The following is a 24,018-nucleotide window of genomic DNA, read 5'->3' on the forward strand; positions in this document are numbered from 1 at the left end:
ACTGTCACAACAGGGTTTGTTTTCATTCAAAGGCTTTATGGCTTTAATACCTGGTGGGTCGGTCTGTAGTCAAAATGCCCGATTTTCTGTCCCAGTCCAGCCCTGCAGGTTATACTGGCAGTGTCACCATGCCAGCTGAATGTATTTCATCATCAGCCAGTGTTGTTCTTTATCAATATTACCAAAGTTTACCATAAGGCAGCATAGAAAGTATTTACTTGCTTTCAGGTTTTATTCAAATATTAGTCTTTTCAGTTGTTTCTCCACTTTTTTCCTGTTTCAAAATCAAACACCAGTTTGTGAGAAGATTATCTTCTTTTTTTAACAGGCAGAGAAAGTTTTGCATTGGAATGGCTAATTTGTCAATTGTTTGCTACAAATGTTCGTATTTTAATATTCAAAAATGTTTTTGCCCAAAACATATGTGCAGTATATGTCAGTAAAAATACTATGCAAATATTGCTGTCCTTGAATGCTGAGTAAACACTGACAAAGCACTGATTGTATCTCTTGTACTTTATCAACGCAGTATCTAAAAACTTTGCACCGTAGTGGTTAAAATCTCATTCTAATAAGAGTTAAAAGTGCATTTGGTTATTAGGTTTATAGGATTATTGAATTATGGTTAAGGGTTGGTAGAATTTTTTTTTAAAACATTATCTGCCAATTAAATCTGCCACCCTTCTCCAAATCTGTGCCCCTACCTGGCCCCCCCAACAAAAATTTTCTAGACACGCCACTGTACCTGTGTAGTTGGTGCACTGTCCCACAACATCACTCATGCTCAAGATTTACACAGGGCCAGATACCTACATTCAAGCTACCTTCTCGTAACAGCACAGTGATACAGAATTTTAGGATTTGTTTTAATAATGCACAAAAGTATTACAACTTAACTCTTAAAAATGTTAATCAAGAAACTGGGTTTTATGACGTGCAGCATGTCATAGCACGTAAAGCACGTGCAGTGCTTTAATTTGCTTCTCTTGCTATCTATGCATTTTTTCTCAGTAGCCGATTTCTGATACCTTCACAGGTGTTGAATAAACAAATGTTTGACCCTCACACAGAGCGGCTGTGCACGTCAAATAATGAGAAGTGCCACAACTTCCAATGTGTTAATAATGGACTGGATTTATATAGCGCTTTTCAAGGCACCCAAAGCGCTTTACAATGCCACTATTCAGTCACTGGTGAAGGCAACTACGGTTGTAGCCACAGCTGCCCTGGGGCAGACTGACAGAAGCGAGGCTGCCATATCGCGCCATCACCAGTAGGCGGTAGGGTAAAGTGTCTTGCCCAAGGACACAACGACCAGGACAGAGAGCCCAGGGATCGAACCGGCAACCTTCCGGTTACAGATGTGCTTCCCAACTCCCTGAGCCACAGTTGCCCTCAACTTCACTTGCAGCACAGGTGGTGGACTTTAAAGAAGGGTAACAAGATTGAATACACGGTTGTGCAACAATGCTGATGAAGTGAAGAAGCTTCTCGGATGAGAGGTGAAACGTCTTCAAGCAACTTAAAGAAGTCCAGACGCTTTTCTTTACAAGCTCCTTTGACTACGATGACCTGAATGACTGAGAACCTTCACAGACAACAATGCTGATTCTGTAGTTTATTGTATGACACCGTTATGTTTCCTTTACATGAACTGTGGGCAGTAGTAGCACTGATGTTGGTCGCTATGGTATTTGTAACTGTGGGTGTTCCTGTAGGGCTACGCGTGAGAATTCACAAATGTGCTGTTGCAACTTCCTCAAAAGCTGCAGTTGCTGCAGCCTCTGAGAAATGCTCACAGATTGATAGGTATGTTATGGAGCCTCGCAAGGCACATTGAAGAAAAAAAATTTGAACATGTATTTTGCGAGATGAAGATAGTGCTCAGTGGAAGGGGAAACACTCGTGGCTAGGTGTACTTTGATCTGGTGGTCTTTGTTGCATTCATTAACAACCAGCTGCAGTACTCTGTACAGCTTTACAGGTATTGATGGAAGCATGATAAATGCAAAGAAAAAAACTCTCAAGATCTTGCAAAACATTTGTGGGATCTTGCAAAAGTAAGTTTTGACAGAATTTGTTCTGTTTAGTGTGGTGCACAATAGCAATTTTCTAAGATCACACTTTAGCAATAAATTGACTTTGTGAAGTCCTTTATCATTCTTATTGTCATGGGCATATCCTATTATCTTTTTTCTATACATTAGATTTTATTTGTTGTCCCGTATACCAATTTGTCATTCTTTGTGAAATGCAGATGCATAAAACAGTTCTATGCAAAACATGCATGCTACTTTCATGCTGCACATTCTACAACAAACACTTATTTTGTGTGCATTTGTCTCTTTCAAACAGGTGCCGGTCCTCACCTCTGCAGTGCTGCCGTCTCCTGTAGCGCTGCATGGTTCTAAGCTAAGTTTCCTTTCCTTTTTCTGTTCTCTTAGATTTGTCCTCAGGTTGGAAGTGTCTGTGTTGTGCAGCTGGTCTGGTCTGTCTCTAGACAGTTCAGGCTGCACCCACTAGTTAAATGGTGGAGGCTCACAGCGACATACTCAACACAGAAGTTTCTGAACTCTGCATGAGGGTTTCTCCGACGAAGTGAGGGCCGTGAGGCACAGCTCCCCGTCTCCCGGTGACCCTGCTAGGTCCACCTTCTTAGGGAAACCCTCTGCAGAGGAGCTGACAGAGCCAGGAACTTGTGAGTTGTGTGTGTCCACTCAGGCATCATTCATGCTTGTTCTGTAGGCAGTTCCTGTCAGAAGGAGGAGGCGCAGCAGGAGCGTCGGGGGGCGGAAGACGGTGCCTCAGTGCCTCTCTCCTTCTGACATTGTTAAAGAAAACACAACAAACTTATAATTATTTAGATATTTACATGTAGGTAATGTCCTCAAGTTCTGTATAACCACTTTTTCCTCTCTCTGTGTTTGTTTCTCGTTCGTTGTTGTGTGTGTTTGTGTGCATTTGTCTCTTTCAAACAGGTGCTGGTCCTCACCTCTGCAGTGCTGCCGTCTCCTGTAGCGCTGCATGGTTCTAAGCTAAGTTTCCTTTCCTTTTTCTGTTCTCTTAGATTTGTCCTCAGGTTTGAAGTGTTTGTGTTGTGCAGCTGGTCTGGTCTGTCGCTATAACGCGGCCTCGCTGTTTCGCACATTTTTTTTGTGCAAGTTTGCATGCTTTTTTTTTTTTTTGCGCACAGCGCTTTGTGTTCTGCGTCCTGATTGGCTTCAGACTATTGTTGATCTCCTCCGTGCCGTCTCTCCTGTGCAGTACAGAATCGCTGATTCATTGATTCATTAATGATTCATTGATGTTGAATTATCTCTCAGCTGCTCTGTTCTCATGTGCTGGACCTGAAAACACGGTTTGATCTTTGGTTTCTGTAATACTGGACTTATTTGTCTACGAAGGTTTGAGCTTTGAGAGCTTAAACAGGAGAGAAACGTGTGAAAATGTTCATGTCGGTCTGAGTGTATAAAGTGTGTAGTGACGGGTTTTACAGCCTTAAAACATTGATAATAACTGTGAAAAATAAAGTTGGCTACTTCAGATTTCACCAATCGCAGGTTATTTTTAGAACGTAACTCCCGCGATAAACGAGGGAGCGCTGTTTACAGATACTGAGAAGTATAAAATCTGAATCCTTTCTCTCGTTTGCTCTGAGGCGCGGGGGGGAAATATCGACAAGTCGATCAACATCATCTACAGATACATTCGACATCTCGAAAAATGTAAATTGCCACTTGATTCGTCCATTTGGTTGAAAAACCCGACCGTGAACAAGGAGCGAATATCACACCGGAAACTAAGCGCTATGCGCCGGAAGTAGCATATGCTAAGGCGCACACAGGTCTAAGTTATAGGTCTAAGTTCCCCATAATGCACTGGGTGTTTCTTCTTCACTCAACATGTGTTAGTAGACCTCTCTGCATTCAGCCCGTCTGCCCCTCATCTATCGATGGATGTTTGTTAGAGGCTTTGGTTCCCACTGTCGCTCACAGACGGTCACCTAATGTTTCCCTGTGTAACTGCAGGGTCTTTGCCTTATAACATAGAAGTAGCTTGAGGTAACTGTTGTTATGATTTGATGCTGTGTGTGTGTAATAAAGCTCCCTTACTGACAGTGGGTCACCACAGCTTGTAGCTCCATGTATTTGATGTGGCACGTTTGCCCTCGCTGACACAACCCTAAAGGGATTTGTGTGTATGAATAAAGTTTATTGTTCATACAGTTCATTGCCGTATGTCTATGAAAGGCTGAATGAGGGTTGTAGCTCCCTCAGCAGCTGTGGAGCGATGGCTCGTGGTCACCTGATTCAGCCCTGGAGATGTGGTTGGTTAGACACGCTGCTTTAGTTGGACACTACAAACCACACTCACCTGTTTACACAAACACATACACACCTTTTGTGTTACAACCACCTTGTTACACTCAAACACCAGATGATGCATCTGAGCCAACTAAGGATTCACTGAGACTGAAGAAGCTCGAGATCATAAGAATTTGAGGCTCAGCTGATACAGTATCATAGGACAATCCAACCATTGTATGTCAAGAGACTATAGGCAGTAAAAGCTCCATCTGGAGGAGGAACGACGTGGTTCAGAGCGTTGCCTCCTGCAGCTGGTGACATGTTCAGATTTCAGCTCTGTCGGTTAGAAAGTCTGTTTTTGTTTTTCATCTGTGTGTTGCTCTTTCATCCTTTTGTTCTTCCTCTTTCTTGCATCAAGCTGGCTGACTTCACCACTGATGAGGTAACCATGAGCAGTAAGCCTCGTGTCGCTCACAGTTACATTTAACATAGTGCGATAAACGCACTCAGTCTTTATAAGGTACATCCTCTAAAGGTTCACATAACAGACAAACAGGATAATAAAAATAATCTGGTTCTCTGCAGCGTCCTCAGATGAACAACACACAACATTATTAGACGTCTCAGTATTTGTTACACTGAACACAAATATAAACACAACACTTTTGTTTCCATGAGCTGAACCGGATCCTGACTGGTTTTGCGACATGTGTGTCATTGTGCTACACATGTACGGCATATTTCAGAGTGGCCTTTTATTGTGGGCAGTCTCAGACACACCTGTGCAATATTCATGCTGTCTAATCAGCACCTTGACATGCCACACCTCACAGGTGTGGCATGTTAGACTACTTTTAATTAACTGCTTCAGCCCACTTACAATGAAAATGTAACAAAAAATCTTGTTCCTGACCTGTGCAGTATGTTAACACTATTGGAAGTAAAAATAACTCTAATTTTGAAAACACAACTTTCTTTCTTTCTTTTTTTTTTAATAAAGCTCTGACTTGTATTATGAGTCTGTGGTCTGGGAGAGAGTCTGTAACTCTGTCTGCAAAATACAGGATATAATGACCAATGTTGGGCAATTAATTATATAGTTACTTCTTCAAAAAAGTAACCGAGTTATGCAAACAAAGTTTTTTGCAGCTGTTTACCTAAAAATGTAGCCAAGGCGTTTTTTAATTAAACAGTTCAAACTATTTACAGAACAATCAGCTGTTCTGCATCAAATCTGATGCCACACAAATTATTTGTGCCACTCCAAAAAATAATTTGTGTCCACTATGAGATGAAGGAGAACAACAGCCTGATACCTGCAGGACAACAGCAGATGTATCACTGCTGTAACACCTGTAACATTCAGCAGTCGCCTCATTGTTCTGACACACACAACAAAACTGCTGACTACACTACACACTCACTACATAAGATTTGCGCTAAACGTCGCAAATCTCTCACATCTCCAAGCACCGCCGTCACTCCTAAAACTTCCTCCCGTTTCTAACCCTTGCCATATAATTTTTGATTGGTCCACATGGTACATTTTTCCACCAATAGGAAAAGGTGGTGGGGTGTTGTTTTTGCTCACAGGCTTTCGAGCGTTTTCCTTATAAAACGGCGTTTTCACCGTTTCTTCCCGCAGTAAATATAAACAACGACAGTATTCAGGAAGAACACCAAACATTGCAGATATTTTTATCATAACTCTGGTTGTACGCGGCCGATCAACACAATTTAAAAACTGGTATAAAGTCCACACTTTTCCCGTCAGTTGTTCCGTCGGTCCTGCGCACATCTCCAATGGTTGTACACGTTGTCATTAACGTGGCTTCACTCCACATCAGCCGCTTTGCTAAAACACCGGTGTCGGCGCATAAGGACGCGTCAGAGCCTGACAGCGACGTTGATTAGCTGCGTATATACGAATGTGAATCGCGTGATTGGCTGGACTACGGGATAAGGTGGCCTCGTTCTAATCCTATACGGGAGCAGCCAGTCACTGACTAACACTGCAAAACAGGATTGTTAAAGTTTTCATTTTAATTTCAATTCAGGTGAATTTTTTTTTTTTTTTTGTGCGCGCAACGCAGATTTTCTGTGCAGAGACCGTGCCAGCAGTGCGCAATTGTGTACGCGCGCAGCTTAGAGGGAACATTGCTTGCGAGTGTCGGGTCTTTTGTGTTTGTAGAAAATGTTTCATATCTCTGAGTTCAGCTCATGGAAAACAGGAGCAAAAGCAAAAGTGTTGCGTTTATATTTTTGTTCAGTGTAAATGATAAAACATCAGGTTTGACCCAGAATACAGTTTGGTCCACATGGTGGCGCTGTGAAAAGTGCGCGCTGTACTGGTGGCACCAGTGTCCCCAGCCCACAGACCAGTGCTGCCACTAATCGAGTTTCATTAGCAGCATCTAAATGCTGTTTAAAGGTGGACTTCATCTGTCACACAGGAGCAGTTTGGCTTCGCTTTGCTTAAATAATGACCTGGTGTATTTCTGTATACACACCTGCTAAGGATCAGGTGACTTTTATAATAAAAGGTTAATACGTGAAACCTTAAAAATAAAAAGGGCTGTTTTTAGCAGTATTTAGGCTGCAGTCTGTGTATTATGTCCATGATATTCTACATTACAGTAAAAACAGTAATTATATAAAGAACAGATGGATCAGGATCCTGTCTGTGTCTTTACTATGATCTCAGCTGATAATGAGGCTTGAAAGAGACATGTTTGAACTTTTGCATTGATCAGACAAATAAGCCTGCATGTTTGCATGAGCTTTACCTTTAACTGTAAAACATGAAGCCTTTATTATTAAAAAAACAAAACCCTTTTGGTGTCATACAGGTAAGAAAGCAGCGAAGCGTTTTTCTCTCTAACAGACCTTTCATCTGTTTTCTCTGCCGTTGCTCTGATGGGACCTGCAGGGTGTTTTTGGTGACGTGGAGGTTTGCACAGTTGCTGCCTGTGGTGTGTGTAGAAATGTTCATGTTCTAGTCCCACTGTGAAGCACATAGACGTGTCCTGACTTCCTGTCTGTCCCACACTCTGTTGTCTCTGTTTGTTGCTGCCAACAGTACAAGTCATCTTTGCAGATTTTACTGAATTAACAAAAACATTTTTACTGAAAGACTTATTCAGTAAACACGTTTGTTACACTGAGACTGAAAAAGAGATCCCTGTTTACGCTCATAGAAAACGAGCCTCTGTTTTACTTTATTGAAATCATTTCTAATCACAGACAGGATCAGCAGCGTGCAGCTGCAGTGAGGTGTTAGTAGAGGAGCTGTGTTTGTGAGCTGTAGTCTGGATCAGGTCTCTGTGGGAGACTCGGGTTACAGTACTTCTGAATATCACACAGCACATTTCTTCAGAATCGGTTGCTGTTTGCTAACATTTGACCTTTGCCCTTTTAGGCTGCCCTTCTGGCGCCCGTCGATGAGGACTTGGGATCTGACAAGAAGCAAACTGGGGGAAGCAGCAGAGTACCAGACTTCCCTCCTCCAGCAGGCCGGGAGATCTTGTTGCGCACCTGTGTGCCGCGACCAGCAGCGTACTCCAAGGCGCTGCCTCAGCGGCTCTTCTGTGTCCTGATGAGGGAGGAGTTTAGGTTGGCCGGAGCCTTTTCCACAGACACGTCCTTCTTTTAAGTCCTGTGAACAATTCACACCTGGGATAAAGATAAGTGAAGGACACAGGATGGAGACTTTCACATAAAACAATAAAGCTGAATTGAACTAAAGTGAATAATTTGAAAATGACTCAGTGTTTTATCAGCGACACGTTACCGCAGCCTTTTAAGATCACTGAACCTGTTACTTCAAAAAACAACATGTAATGTTGAAGGGGACAAAGAGTTAGTTCATGTTTGACACTGATGTTAATCAAAACTTCCAAGATCCAGGTTGAATAAAACAGCATTAGGTGTGTGATTTCACTCTGCTCCACACACCTGCGTGCTCCAATCAGAGACACCAGAGGAACAGGTGATGAATGTGATGGGGAAGCATACGCAGGTGTGACATACAGAGCCGTGGGAATTACAGGACATTATTACTGTTGATATATTCTCAGCGATCAGCTGTTAGTGAAGAGCATGAAAACCTTACTGCACGTCGGTCAGCTCAACTTAGCTCGCTGGATAATTTACTTGTCAGCTTGAAAACATTTAACTTTAACAAAATGTTCACCAACACGGGTCAGTGTAGGTCACTGAGTCATCCTGCACACTAGCCCTGCCCCGCCCACCTGTGTTTATACACCTCTGCAGCCCCTCCTCCTTCAGCCGGGACATTTGTTCTAGCCTTCATTCATAAACTCGGCTTTCTAACATGCAGCTAAAGTTCAGTCTGCATGCTCGACCCACATACTCCTGGTAGCTGAAGTGAAATACTGCTGTGCGTAAGGGTCGGGCGGGTGACCACGTCACCTGGTCATGGGGTAAATGCTGCGGCCGGGTTCAACTCTGACCTGAGGCCCTTTATTTCTCCCTCCCTGCTTTGCTGTCTGGTCTTCATTGTGCTATTAAATACAGACAAAAAAGTTTGTTCTCCTCCTTCCATCACCACCTTTGTTGCATGTAGAAAAGTGTCATATAGAACCAGTCGTTACTTTAATGGTCTGAACTAAACGGTCGGGTGGCGCCAACAGCGACTAAGAATTTTCTGGGCCAACAGGATTTGTGTTTCAGTCCCTGATAAACTGACCCATCCTCTAAAAAACAAAACCCAAAAACTATATTTACAAGATAAATGATCAGAAATAGTAACGACAACAAAAGCACAGGAATCATAGATCCAACGGGACAGGCTCGTTACAATGAAGGAAAACACTGAGCGACTGTTGAGGCCCTTATTAGTCCTACAAAACATAACAGAAATGTTACAATAAAACACAGAGGCCTTTATTGTCACGTCCATCGTACTGTGACTCCTCAGCACATTCATCTCCAATCAGCAGCTTCCTTCACTGACCCAATCACAGGTCTCAGGCCAGCTGTTGTACTCAGGTTTGGATTATTTGCTGAGGTTTTAGATCTCTGGACCAAAGCCTTTAAAAGGAAACAGTTTCTCAGAGGTTACATCAGTAAATATGATCTCACTGTTACAGTGATCATTCACATCTCTGATTAACCTCTGAAGAGACACATTTGGTCCTTAGCGACGCCTCTGTCACAGGCGTCTGTCAGAACAACAGCGTGTGTTTGACACAGTCCATCATGAAGAGAAGCAGTTTTTCTTCTGAATTAGTGAAATAACTGGTCTGTAAATTACAGTAACACGAGTGTCATTGTTAAAACACAGTTTATGAAACACTTAATTTGTTGTGAACTTATTGACAACGTAAACATTTGCTGGTTGCCACTGTAACTGATGACTGTGTGGTCACATGACTGAAAAGTAAACAAATATCACAAAATAAAGAAATGCCTCCAACTTGTGTTACGAGTAGTTAGTGTGCAGAAACACGGCTGCAGGGTCAGCCCTCCCTCCACAGTCGCTCATCAGGCTGGTCGCAGCGCGTTTGCCTGTCTACTGATGTCTGCATGAGCAGAAACACCAATTTGAGTGATGTTATGTAATTCAGGATTCAATCAATGTGTCAGTGTTTGTTACTTTGTTACATTAATTTTTTAACCACGTTATTTTGTTGTGGGATGAACTTCTGCAAACAACAACATATGGCAACAAAAAACAAAACTTGCAGTTGGAATCGATGGAGCTGTGAGATGATGGGATGTCGACTGGTTCACTAACCATTAACATTTGGGATATTAGGATAACAGTAGCGTGTAAACATAAGCAGTGCAAACACTTCCTATAATGACACATTTACAGTCTAGTTTGGGGAAAGCTGAGGAATTAGGGTGAAGAGACGGTGGATGTTTAACCCTCCCTTGGTTTGACAGCTCGCTCAGCCAGCGAGTTATGAATGATGTTCTTGATAGACTCCGCCCCCGCGCCTTCTAGGAAAGTGTGGTGATCTCCCTTGATGACGTGGACCGACACCTCGCCATCACAGACCTGAAGAAAGACGCAGTACACAGTTTGAACATTGGAAGGCTCAGACAGAGTTTATAGAAACACACACAAGCGCACACACGCACAGTGAAGATAAGTACTACAGACTGATGTAAATGTGCATCGGTACCTCGCTGAGCTTATAGTCAGCTCCCAGGTTTTGCTCATATTCGCTGCTGGTTTCGGCGCGCAGCAGCTTCACGCTGCCGTGGTATTTTGCAGTAGGTACATATGCATCAGCAGCCTTTAGCTTGTAGTAGAAGGCGGAGGCTGCAAAGTGCAGTGAGTCTCGGTCGATGTCCTTGTGAGCGGAGGTGATTAGGTCCACGGCCACACTGACGCGTGCATTCAGGTCTGACAGCGGGAGCAGAGTCTCCAAAAGCTGTAGGATGTAACCATGGAGACGACTGTAAGTTCATAGCAAACGTTACCGCGTGCTCGCGGAGATATTGTTGTTTTCAGAAAAGTAAGTGACACATAATTAATGAACATCACAGATCTTATGTATATGAAAATGCAAAATGAAGATGTTTTGATATTCAGGAGTTACAAATGTCAGCTTTCAGTGAGAAACTGTACGAAGGTTTGATTTAACCGCATGTTTTACTTTAGTCTCCATAACAGCTCCAAACATCACATCATTGTTGAGTCAAACCTGCACCACACACAGACTGTGCTGGAACAGCAGCTCCAGACTGTTGGTCTTTTTGTTGGAGTGTGAAATTGTGCGAGTGAGACCAGTAAATTCACCTGCAGCGAGCCAGGATTCAGGATCCCAGCTGCGATGGAGGAAGGTTTGCAGCCTACTTAGAAGTGACAGACGCGTTACTTCCTGACAGATAAGCTTATGAGATCTCAAAACAATACACTGCCTGGGTAGTACTACTAACATTAACACTATCCACACACACTTCACACACCTGAACAGAAAAGACTGAAAAGAACTCTGAACTGAGTACACAGGCTGACAAACATGGACTATTGGAATTTTCTCATTGTGAATTGTTGAATGACTATTTATGGTTTTGTTTAAATAAATGTTAACTGTTCTTTTAGCTGTGTGTCACGTGCTCCTTAGTCGATTTCTAGAGAACATAAACCCAAGATCCTAACTTCCTCTACGTTCTGTAGTGGTAAAGTATCATGTGTTACAACTAGGTTTTTAGCGTCACGTTGAGACAGGATATTCCTCATTTCAGAGATATTGCACAAATGGAAGAAAGCAGTCCTACATATTTGTTTAATATGTGCATTGAAGGACATATCCTGGTCAAAAATTACTCCAAAATTACTTTCCTGCAACCAGGAAAGAAATTACTAGCCAGGGAGACGTGGCTAGTCGTTGCTCCATTATTTATTCCAATTCAAGCTCATGCAGTCTTTTGTTACTTTATAGTAGTACAACTGTGTATTTACTTTTTCCAAAAATAGCTCACATTATGATGATGATGATGAAGCTTTATTTGTCACTTGCAGTTGCCTGCAGCAAAATTGGACCCCTTCTGACCATACATACATTACACAAACATCACATTGGGGAGACAGGTCAGAACAGGGAGCTTACAGAAAAACAGTGAAATGTACAACACAATAGGGGAGTGGAGGAGGAAAAAAGAGAACTCTACTCAGACTGAGCTCCTGGTAGGGGATCAGTATGAGAACAGAAAACAAAAATTCCTCAGCACAAAAAGCACATGAATCTTCACACTGTAACACCATGAAAACACATGACAAGCAACAGGGATGGGTAAATGGGGTGAGAGGTTGCCAGTGTAGACAGCAGCATGATTCCACGCTGGCCCGGTCAATCGCCGTCTGCATCGGGTGGGTGCAACCATTGGAGGCGTTTGGAGGGGGGAGAGTGTACATCTGCGTCAGTGTACGTGTGTGTGTCCTGTTCAACTTGAGAGAGAGTGTCCTTTTACCTGGTTAAGCAAAGTCAACAGTCCTGATCCGACGCAGGTGTCCTTGAAGGATACGATCAGAGAGAATTTCTTGTTCAGGAGCCAAATGAGTGAAGGAGATGATTGTTTGGGTTAATGTGAACAACTGCATGCAATTTCACAGTTGGTCTAATGTCCATCACTGGTCACTTGATCTGTCAATTTCCCATTGCAGAGCCGTGAGCTTCTCTAAGGTCTTATCCATATTGCGTTCAATAAACGCAGTGTGAGTACTCAGAGATTGCCCATCGTCAATCACGTCGGCCAGCCTTGTGGGACCGCTTTCTTTGTTTTCGATAAGCCAGGTTCAAGCCAGCTCCGATCAGCCAGAACTCTGTTATCATGGTTCCAAATGGGTAGATCTCGTTCAACGTCCTCTATTGAGAGTGTCGCCAGACACACGACGCAACCGACCATCAAGTATCCGGCAGCAAGGGGCTCTGCAGGACAATCAGGCTCTCCCGAGCCCAGGCTTCTCATCAAAAATAGGGTGTCAATTTCGTTAAGGGACCAGTTGATCAAATTCATAATTCTTTAGGTCTTAGAGAACAAGACTGAGAGACTCTCTGAGGGTTAGAAAGTTACACGAGAATACACAAGGACATGAGAAGCCAAGCAGGAAAGATAAGGGAAGGGAGAGGGAAAAGATGCAACTGCTTCCGTCAAGAGCGAGATAGGATTTCACATATTCTCAATACGTGTTCCGTTATCAGATAGACAAAGAGAATGAACATATTCCACTGTCATAGACAAAGCCGATTTTCTTATGAAACTCGCTTCAAAATGAATGCTAAAAAGATAATCCATGAATTTCGAAAGATTCCGAAAGAATGGTGTAATCACTACCATCTTGATATGTGCACTGAATTTAAGTAAATACTTTATGGCAGAAAACAAACAACTAAAACAACACACTATAAAGGTGGAGCCGATCAGTAACATTACAGAACGTTGAATTTACTAGACTAAACAATGTTTCTGTGCTTTCAGTTTCTGACCTTAATAACTAATCTATGCAATATATCGGGTGTGACTGCTTTTATTTTCTATTTCTGGTACAATACTAGCCTGCAAGCAGGAAAGAAATGATAAGGCAGGGAGTACATGTAACATTATGAGAAAACAGTGCTGAGCATGCTTCTGACTACTAACAACAGGCCAAACCATGGTCTCACACTGCCACCTACTGGTACAAAAATGGAGCATCAGCTACAAATATCCCAGACTAGTTACCAGGTCTATAGTTAAAACTAGTTAATTTAGAGGATTTTCAAAAGAAAATATCACTTACATTTAAAGTAAAATAGCTGAAATATAAGTTAATTCACATAAGTGTGATTAGACGTTAGTGGCTATCACACACACACACGTTCATACTGTTGCTCTTTGATTAGATAACTCTATGGCTGCTGTCAATATACAGGCGAAGCTTACGGGTTATGCAGCCAACTTTGTAAGTTGGATCATTAAGTCTATGAATCACCCTGTTAAGCACAAAAAGGTGCTTACACAACTGAAAAAATCTGCTATGTCTTTTCCACAGGGGACTCACCTTTGTATAGCAGACCGATATAGATTGAAGACTGGTTGGGTTGGCCAAATAGTCCATTCCAACTTTAACTCTAAGACAGAGGGGTGGCCATCCTTATGGGTAAAAACGTCCCATTTCCTGTATCAACCATTTTATCTGATCCTATGGGTCCTTATTATGGGTCCGTATTACTGTGGTTGGCCAACATTATGGACTTTATGGACAACTTTATGAACTGATTTAAGCCAACATTTACGCCCCCAAATGGGATGATGAAACCTTAATTGTCTATTAATTCTCGTGAATTCTGGATATGACAACACACAATCTCATTTTAGCCGGAGGTACAAGCTGTGTGCTCTCTAACCTAGAAAGAAGCTCTAATAAGGATACTCATCCAGGACATGCTCCGACTATATTCCTGTCCACAAAATGTTCTATTGGATAAATTCATTTGTCACTGATAAATGTCCTCTTCCACTTATTGAAACTTGCAATTATCAATCTATTGTTATTTCAGATCATACCCCCCTATTGATGAGATGGGGGTTGGATGCCTCACTGCCCTCCGCCTCTGGCAGTGGCCCTTTCTACTAAGGAGGCAAGAGTTCTGCATGTCCTGGTGACCCTCCACCTGTTTCACAGGTGGGTGCAGCCTGATCTATCTAGTGAAAGTCTAGACAGACCAGACCAGCTCAACCACACAGACACTTCCTACCCGATTTGAGGACAAAAGCAGAGTATGCAATATGTGGGACAAACAAACACACACACACACAAATGGCAAATGTGAGATCATGGGAATCTAAGCAGCTTGAACCGAAAGTGACTAAAAATTGTCAAGGCTGAGCAGGACTCAAGCGCAGACTACGAATCACAATAAACATTTTTTTTATTTACATGACACAGAGTGCACTATATACAAGTGGGGAGAAGGGGTCCAGCGAATCCAGAGGTCCATGGAGGGTGGGGGGCTCCACAGGCTCACTGCAACTGCCACACTCACGAACAGGGTCTCAAGGCGGGGCACGGAAAATCTATATACAAGGACAAAATGTTAAATGCCAAGAAAAGCACAAAGAGAAATCAAAATATTTCCAAAGCTAGAATTGCACTAACGAATGTTACACAGTAGTCCAGCGACAAAGGGCTCCAAGCAACTGCCTTCAGAAGTGGCTGGTAAACAGGATGATGAACCTCAGGTGAGAAATTGCTTGCAGGTGTGAGGACAGCAACCGGGAGCCCATGATTAGGTCCGCCCAGGCATCGCGTTGTGAGCAGGGAAGCAAGAAAGAAAGTGAGAGAAACAAAAACAAGTACATATACATGTAGCGTAACTGGACCATGACAGTAATATTTCAGTTTGATCAACCATCTCAACAAGTTCAATTACTTTCTTTTCAAGCTTCTTACACTACATTGACTTATGTTTTTACACAATCTCAGAAGAGGAGAGCCACTGAGGGAACGCCTTCCGCCCTCCAACGCCTCCACCGTGACCTCCACTTCTGAGAGGAATTGCCTACAGATCAAGCATGGAGTGTGCCTGAATGGACATCAGAACTCCAAGGTTCGGCCCAGTGTTGAGGGTTTTCCCAAAGGAGAGGGCCTGGCGGGCGGTGCCTCACAGCCCTCCGCCTCTGGGAGTGGCCCCTTTCTACTAAGGAGGCAAGAGGTGGCCAGGAGTCTGTCAGCGAGTTCTGCATGTCCTGGTGACCCTCCACCTGTTTCACAGGTGGGTGCAGCCTGATCTATCTAGTGAAAGTCTAGACAGACCAGACCAGCTCAACCACACAGACACTTCCTACCTGATTTGAGGACAAAAGCAGAGTATGCAATATGTGGGACAAACACACACACACACACACACACACACACACACAGATCAGTTGAAAGGGACAGAAGAAATGGCAAAAGTGAGAATATCTCACACACACACACAACAGAGGGGGAAGAGATAGAGAAATTGGCAAATGTGAGATCATGCTAAGCAGCTTGAACTGAAAGTGACTGGAAATGTTTACGTTTGATCAGCCACCCATCCATTCTCTGCTGTGTTTCTTTTCCAGTGTCACAGGGCAGCTCGAGCCTATCCCAGCTATCTTAGGGCGAGAAGCAGGGTGCACCCTCGACAGGTCACCAGTCTGTTACAGGGCTAACACATAGACGCAGAAAACCATTCGCACCTATCGCCAATTTACACTCTTCGATTACCTATTGCCACTAACTGCAGGTCGTTGGACTGTGGCAGGAAGCAGGAAGCCGAAGTACTAGGAAAGAACCAACGCAAAATCAGGAAGAACATGCAAACTCCACACAGAGCGACGGTAGAGCTGAACTCAAGACCTTCTTCCTGTGCGGTAACGGTGCTAACCACTGTGCCGCCCGCGTGTGAGCAACCGTCTCCCAGAAATTTAAAAAAGTTCAGTTACTTTCTTTCAAGCTGCTTACACTACATTAACTTTTGTTTTTACACAATCTCAGAAGAGGAGAGCCACTGAGGGAACGCCTTCCGCCCTCCGACGCCTCCACCGTGACCTCCACTTCTGAGAGGAATTGCCCACAGATCAAGCATGGAGTGTGCCTGAATGGACATACAGAACTCCAAGGTTCGGCCCAGTGTTGAGGGTTTTCCCAAAGGAGAGGGCCCGGCGGGCGGTGCCTCACAGCCCTCTGCCTCTGGGAGTGGCCCCTTTCTACTAAGGAGGCAAGAGGTGGCCAGGAGTCTGTCAGCGAGTTCTGCATGTCCTGGTGACCCTCCACCTGTTTCACAGGTAGGTGCAGCCTGATCTATCTAGTGAAAGTCTAGACAGACCAGACCAGCTCAACCACACAGACACTTCCTACCTGATTTGAGGACAAAAGCAGAGTATGCAATATGTGGGACAAACACAAACACACACACACTCACTCACAGATCAGTTGAAAGGGACAGAAGAAATGGCAAAAGTGAGAATATCTCACACACACACAACAGAGGGGGAAGAGATAGAGAAATTGGCAAATGTGAGATCATGCTAAGCAGCTTGAACTGAAAGTGACTGGAAATGTTTACGTTTGATCAGCCACCCATCCATTCTCTGCTGTGTTTCTTTTCCAGTGTCACAGGGCAGCTCGAGCCTATCCCAGCTATCTTAGGGCGAGAAGCAGGGTGCACCCTCGACAGGTCACCAGTCTGTTACAGGGCTAACACATAGACGCAGAAAACCATTCGCACCTATCACCAATTTACACTCTTCGATTACCTATTGCCACTAACTGCAGGTCGTTGGACTGTGGCAGGAAGCCGGAGTACAAGGAAAGAACCCACGCAAAAGCAGGAAGAACATGCAAACTCCACACAGAGCGACGGTAGAGCTGAACTCAAGACCTTCTTCCTGTGCGGTAACGGTGCTAACCACTGTGCCGCCCGCGTGTGAGCAACCGTCTCCCAGAAATTTAAAAAAGTTCAGTTACTTTCATTTCAAGCTTCTTACACTACATTGACTTTTGTTTTTACAGAATCTCAGAAGAGGAGAGCCACTGAGGGAACGCCTTCCGCCCTCCAACGCCTCCACCGTGACCTCCACTTCTGAGAGGAATTGCCCACAGATCAAGCATGGAGTGTGCCTGAATGGACATACAGAACTCCAAGGTTCAACCCAGTGTTGAGGGTTTTCCCAAAGGAGAGGGCCCGGCGGGCGGTGCCTCACAGCCCTCTGCCTCTGGGAGTGGCCCCTTTCTACTAAGGAGGCAAGAGGTGGCCAGGAGTCTGTCAGCAAGTTCTGCATGTCCTGGTGACCCTCCACCTGTTTCACAGGTGGGTGCAGCCTGATCTATCTAGTGAAAGTCTAGACAGACCAGACCAGCTCAACCACACAGACACTTCCTACCTGATTTGAGGACAAAAGCAGAGTATGCAATATGTGGGACACACACACACACACACACACACACACACACACACACACACACACACACACACACACACACACACAGATCAGTTGAAAGGGACAGAAGAAATGGCAAAAGTGAGAATATCTCACACACACACAACAGAGGGGGAAGAGATAGAGAAATTGGCAAATGTGAGATCATGCTAAGCAGCTTGAACTGAAAGTGACTGGAAATGTTTACGTTTGATCAGCCACCCATCCATTCTCTGCTGTGTTTCTTTTCCAGTGTCACAGGGCAGCTCGAGCCTATCCCAGCTATCTTAGGGCGAGAAGCAGGGTGCACCCTCGACAGGTCACCAGTCTGTTACAGGGCTAACACATAGACGCAGAAAACCCTTCGCACCTATCGCCAATTTACACTCTTCGATTACCTATTGCCACTAACTGCAGGTCGTTGGACTGTGGCAGGAAGCCGGACTACAAGGAAAGAACCCACGCAAAAACAGGAAGAACATGCAAACTCCACACAGAGCGACGGTAGAGCTGAACTCAAGACCTTCTTCCTGTGTGGTAACGGTGCTAACCACTGTGCCGCCCGCGTGTGAGCAACCGTCTCCCAGAAATTTAAAAAAGTTCAGTTACTTTCTTTCAAGCTGCTTACACTACATTGACTTTTGTTTTTACAGAATCTCAGAAGAGGAGAGCCACTGAGGGAACGCCTTCCGCCCTCCAACGCCTCCACCATGACCTCCACTTCTGAGAGGAATTGCCCACAGATCAAGCATGGAGTGTGCCTGAATGGACATACAGAACTCCAAGGTTCGGCCCAGTGTTGAGGGTTTTCCCAAAGGAGAGGGCCCGGCGGGCGGTGCCTCACAGCCCTCTGCCTCTGGGAGTGGCCCCTTTCTACTAAGGAGGCAAGAGGTGGCCAGGAGTCTGTCAGCGAGTTCTGCATGTCCTGGTGACCCTCCACCTGTTTCACAGGTAGGTGCAGCCTGATCTATCTAGTGAAAGTCTAGACAGACCAGACCAGCTCAACCACACAGACACTTCCTACCTGATTTGAGGACAAAAGCAGAGTATGCAATATGTGGGACACACACACACACACACACACACACACACACACACACACACACACACACACACAGATCAGTTGAAAGGGACAGAAGAAATGGCAAAAGTGAGAATATCTCACACACACACAACAGAGGGGGAAGAGATAGAGAAATTGGCAAATGTGAGATCATGCTAAGCAGCTTGAACTGAAAGTGACTGGAAATGTTTACGTTTGATCAGCCACCCATCCATTCTCTGCTGTGTTTCTTTTCCAGTGTCACAGGGCAGCTCGAGCCTATCCCAGCTATCTTAGGGCGAGAAGCAGGGTGCACCCTCGACAGGTCACCAGTCTGTTACAGGGCTAACACATAGACGCAGAAAACCATTCGCACCTATCGCCAATTTACACTCTTCGATTACCTATTGCCACTAACTGCAGGTCGTTGGACTGTGGCAGGAAGCCGGAGTACAAGGAAAGAACCCACGCAAAAGCAGGAAGAACATGCAAACTCCACACAGAGCGACGGTAGAGCTGAACTCAAGACCTTCTTCCTGTGCGGTAACGGTGCTAACCACTGTGCCGCCCGCGTGTGAGCAACCGTCTCCCAGAAATTTAAAAAAGTTCAGTTACTTTCATTTCAAGCTTCTTACACTACATTGACTTATGTTTTTACAGAATCTCAGAAGAGGAGAGCCACTGAGGGAACGCCTTCCGCCCTCCAACGCCTCCACCGTGACCTCCACTTCTGAGAGGAATTGCCCACAGATCAAGCATGGAGTGTGCCTGAATGGACATACAGAACTCCAAGGTTCGGCCCAGTGTTGAGGGTTTTCCCAAAGGAGAGGGCCCGGCGGGCGGTGCCTCACAGCCCTCTGCCTCTGGGAGTGGCCCCTTTCTACTAAGGAGGCAAGAGGTGGCCAGGAGTCTGTCAGCAAGTTCTGCATGTCCTGGTGACCCTCCACCTGTTTCACAGGTGGGTGCAGCCTGATCTATCTAGTGAAAGTCTAGACAGACCAGACCAGCTCAACCACACAGACACTTCCTACCTGATTTGAGGACAAAAGCAGAGTATGCAATATGTGGGACACACACACACACACACACACACACACACACACACACACACACACACACACAGATCAGTTGAAAGGGACAGAAGAAATGGCAAAAGTGAGAATATCTCACACACACACAACAGAGGGGGAAGAGATAGAGAAATTGGCAAATGTGAGATCATGCTAAGCAGCTTGAACTGAAAGTGACTGGAAATGTTTACGTTTGATCAGCCACCCATCCATTCTCTGCTGTGTTTCTTTTCCAGTGTCACAGGGCAGCTCGAGCCTATCCCAGCTATCTTAGGGCGAGAAGCAGGGTGCACCCTCGACAGGTCACCAGTCTGTTACAGGGCTAACATATAGACGCAGAAAACCATTCGCACCTATCGCCAATTTACACTCTTCGATTACCTATTGCCACTAACTGCAGGTCGTTGGACTGTGGCAGGAAGCCGGAGTACAAGGAAAGAACCCACGCAAACACAGGAAGAACATGCAAACTCCACACAGAGCGACGGTAGAGCTGAACTCAAGACCTTCTTCCTGTGCGGTAACGGTGCTAACCACTGTGCCGCCCGCGTGTGAGCAACCGTCTCCCAGAAATTTAAAAAAGTTCAGTTACTTTCTTTCAAGCTGCTTACACTACATTGACTTTTGTTTTTACAGAATCTCAGAAGAGGAGAGCCACTGAGGGAACGCCTTCCGCCCTCCGACGCCTCCACCGTGACCTCCACTTCTGAGAGGAATTGCCCACAGATCAAGCATGGAGTGTGCCTGAATGGACATACAGAACTCCAAGGTTCGGCCCAGTGTTGAGGGTTTTCCCAAAGGAGAGGGCCCGGCGGGCGGTGCCTCACAGCCCTCTGCCTCTGGGAGTGGCCCCTTTCTACTAAGGAGGCAAGAGGTGGCCAGGAGTCTGTCAGCGAGTTCTGCATGTCCTGGTGACCCTCCACCTGTTTCACAGGTGGGTGCAGCCTGATCTATCTAGTGAAAGTCTAGACAGACCAGACCAGCTCAACCACACAGACACTTCCTACCTGATTTGAGGACAAAAGCAGAGTATGCAATATGTGGGACAAACACAAACACACACACACTCACTCACAGATCAGTTGAAAGGGACAGAAGAAATGGCAAAAGTGAGAATATCTCACACACACACAACAGAGGGGGAAGAGATAGAGAAATTGGCAAATGTGAGATCATGCTAAGCAGCTTGAACTGAAAGTGACTGGAAATGTTTACGTTTGATCAGCCACCCATCCATTCTCTGCTGTGTTTCTTTTCCAGTGTCACAGGGCAGCTCGAGCCTATCCCAGCTATCTTAGGGCGAGAAGCAGGGTGCACCCTCGACAGGTCACCAGTCTGTTACAGGGCTAACACATAGACGCAGAAAACCATTCGCACCTATCGCCAATTTACACTCTTCGATTACCTATTGCCACTAACTGCAGGTCGTTGGACTGTGGCAGGAAGCCGGAGTACAAGGAAAGAACCCACGCAAAAGCAGGAAGAACATGCAAACTCCACACAGAGCGACGGTAGAGCTGAACTCAAGACCTTCTTCCTGTGCGGTAACGGTGCTAACCACTGTGCCGCCCGCGTGTGAGCAACCGTCTCCCAGAAATTTAAAAAAGTTCAGTTACTTTCATTTCAAGCTTCTTACACTACATTGACTTATGTTTTTACAGAATCTCAGAAGAGGAGAGCCACTGAGGGAACGCCTTCCGCCCTCCAACGCCTCCACCGTGACCTCCACTTCTGAGAGGAATTGCCCACAGATCAAGCATGGAGTGTGCCTGAATGGACATACAGAACTCAAAGGTTCGGCCCAGTGTTGAGGGTTTTCCCAAAGGAGAGGGCCCGGCGGGCGGTGCCTCACAGCCCTCTGCCTCTGGGAGTGGCCCCTTTCTACTAAGGAGGCAAGAGGTGGCCAGGAGTCTGTCAGCAAGTTCTGCATGTCCTGGTGACCCTCCACCTGTTTCACAGGTGGGTGCAGCCTGATCTATCTAGTGAAAGTCTAGACAGACCAGACCAGCTCAACCACACAGACACTTCCTACCTGATTTGAGGACAAAAGCAGAGTATGCAATATGTGGGACACACACACACACACACACACACACACACACACACACACACACACACACACACACACACACACACACACACACTCACACTCACACACAGATCAGTTGAAAGGGACAGAAGAAATGGCAAAAGTGAGAATATCTCACACACACACAACAGAGGGGGAAGAGATAGAGAAATTGGCAAATGTGAGATCATGCTAAGCAGCTTGAACTGAAAGTGACTGGAAATGTTTACGTTTGATCAGCCACCCATCCATTCTCTGCTGTGTTTCTTTTCCAGTGTCACAGGGCAGCTCGAGCCTATCCCAGCTATCTTAGGGCGAGAAGCAGGGTGCACCCTCGACAGGTCACCAGTCTGTTACAGGGCTAACACATAGACGCAGAAAACCATTCGCACCTATCGCCAATTTACACTCTTCGATTACCTATTGCCACTAACTGCAGGTCGTTGGACTGTGGCAGGAAGCCGGAGTACAAGGAAAGAACCCACGCAAAAGCAGGAAGAACATGCAAACTCCACACAGAGCGACGGTAGAGCTGAACTCAAGACCTTCTTCCTGTGCGGTAACGGTGCTAACCACTGTGCCGCCCGCGTGTGAGCAACCGTCTCCCAGAAATTTAAAAAAGTTCAGTTACTTTCTTTCAAGCTGCTTACACTACATTGACTTTTGTTTTTACAGAATCTCAGAAGAGGAGAGCCACTGAGGGAACGCCTTCCGCCCTCCAACGCCTCCACCATGACCTCCACTTCTGAGAGGAATTGCCCACAGATCAAGCATGGAGTGTGCCTGAATGGACATACAGAACTCCAAGGTTCGGCCCAGTGTTGAGGGTTTTCCCAAAGGAGAGGGCCCGGCGGGCGGTGCCTCACAGCCCTCTGCCTCTGGGAGTGGCCCCTTTCTACTAAGGAGGCAAGAGGTGGCCAGGAGTCTGTCAGCGAGTTCTGCATGTCCTGGTGACCCTCCACCTGTTTCACAGGTGGGTGCAGCCTGATCTATCTAGTGAAAGTCTAGACAGACCAGACCAGCTCAACCACACAGACACTTCCTACCTGATTTGAGGACAAAAGCAGAGTATGCAATATGTGGGACAAACACAAACACACACACACACACACACACACACACACACACACACACACACACAGATCAGTTGAAAGGGACAGAAGAAATGGCAAAAGTGAGAATATCTCACACACACACAACAGAGGGGGAAGAGATAGAGAAATTGGCAAATGTGAGATCATGCTAAGCAGCTTGAACTGAAAGTGACTGGAAATGTTTACGTTTGATCAGCCACCCATCCATTCTCTGCTGTGTTTCTTTTCCAGTGTCACAGGGCAGCTCGAGCCTATCCCAGCTATCTTAGGGCGAGAAGCAGGGTGCACCCTCGACAGGTCACCAGTCTGTTACAGGGCTAACACATAGACGCAGAAAACCATTCGCACCTATCGCCAATTTACACTCTTCGATTACCTATTGCCACTAACTGCAGGTCGTTGGACTGTGGCAGGAAGCCGGAGTACAAGGAAAGAACCCACGCAAAAGCAGGAAGAACATGCAAACTCCACACAGAGCGACGGTAGAGCTGAACTCAAGACCTTCTTCCTGTGCGGTAACGGTGCTAACCACTGTGCCGCCCGCGTGTGAGCAACCGTCTCCCAGAAATTTAAAAAAGTTCAGTTACTTTCATTTCAAGCTGCTTACACTACATTGACTTATGTTTTTACAGAATCTCAGAAGAGGAGAGCCACTGAGGGAACGCCTTCCGCCCTCCAACGCCTCCACCGTGACCTCCACTTCTGAGAGGAATTGCCCACAGATCAAGCATGGAGTGTGCCTGAATGGACATACAGAACTCCAAGGTTCGGCCCAGTGTTGAGGGTTTTCCTAAAGGAGAGGGCCCGGCGGGCGGTGCCTCACAGCCCTCTGCCTCTGGGAGTGGCCCCTTTCTACTAAGGAGGCAAGAGGTGGCCAGGAGTCTGTCAGCAAGTTCTGCATGTCCTGGTGACCCTCCACCTGTTTCACAGGTGGGTGCAGCCTGATCTATCTAGTGAAAGTCTAGACAGACCAGACCAGCTCAACCACACAGACACTTCCTACCTGATTTGAGGACAAAAGCAGAGTATGCAA

The 24,018-nt window shown here is 45.6% G+C and overlaps 1 protein-coding gene and 2 long non-coding RNA genes across 5 annotated transcripts in view; 1 reads left to right on the forward strand and 2 right to left on the reverse strand.

Moving 5' to 3' along the window:
• LOC146656636 (uncharacterized) overlaps positions 1 to 15,380 on the reverse strand; it is a 36,520-nt gene extending 21,140 nt beyond the window's left edge. The window contains exons 1-2 of one of the 2 annotated variants that reach the window (XR_014913907.1): positions 14,923 to 15,380; positions 14,438 to 14,840 (exon numbers count right to left, since the gene is read on the reverse strand). This is a non-coding gene — a long non-coding RNA (uncharacterized LOC146656636). Of the gene's footprint in view, positions 1 to 11,766; positions 14,841 to 14,922 lie in introns of those variants that run through there. The other variant, XR_014913906.1, reaches the window with a different exon arrangement.
• The window catches only part of LOC146656634 (uncharacterized), a 65,180-nt gene that overhangs the window by 31,305 nt on the left and 9,857 nt on the right, over positions 1 to 24,018 (forward strand). The window contains exons 2-4 of one of the 2 annotated variants that reach the window (XR_014913904.1): positions 15,374 to 18,279; positions 18,365 to 19,711; positions 20,224 to 23,915. This is a non-coding gene — a long non-coding RNA (uncharacterized LOC146656634). Of the gene's footprint in view, positions 1 to 15,373; positions 19,712 to 20,223; positions 23,916 to 24,018 lie in introns of both variants that reach the window. The other variant, XR_014913905.1, reaches the window with a different exon arrangement.
• On the reverse strand, positions 10,142 to 10,744 carry LOC146656639 (fatty acid synthase-like; the record flags this gene model as incomplete). Its single annotated transcript, XM_085425021.1, has 2 exons — positions 10,142 to 10,332; positions 10,460 to 10,744. Coding segments are annotated over 2 exons (423 nt in total), but the record flags the coding sequence as incomplete, so codon positions are not given.

The sequence above is a fragment of the Rhamphochromis longiceps genome, linkage group LG12 (genome assembly GCF_057381845.1).
Source record: "Rhamphochromis longiceps isolate RC_006_pf linkage group LG12, R_longiceps_female_GT1.1, whole genome shotgun sequence".
NCBI classification, from domain to species: Eukaryota; Metazoa; Chordata; class Actinopteri; order Cichliformes; family Cichlidae; genus Rhamphochromis; species Rhamphochromis longiceps.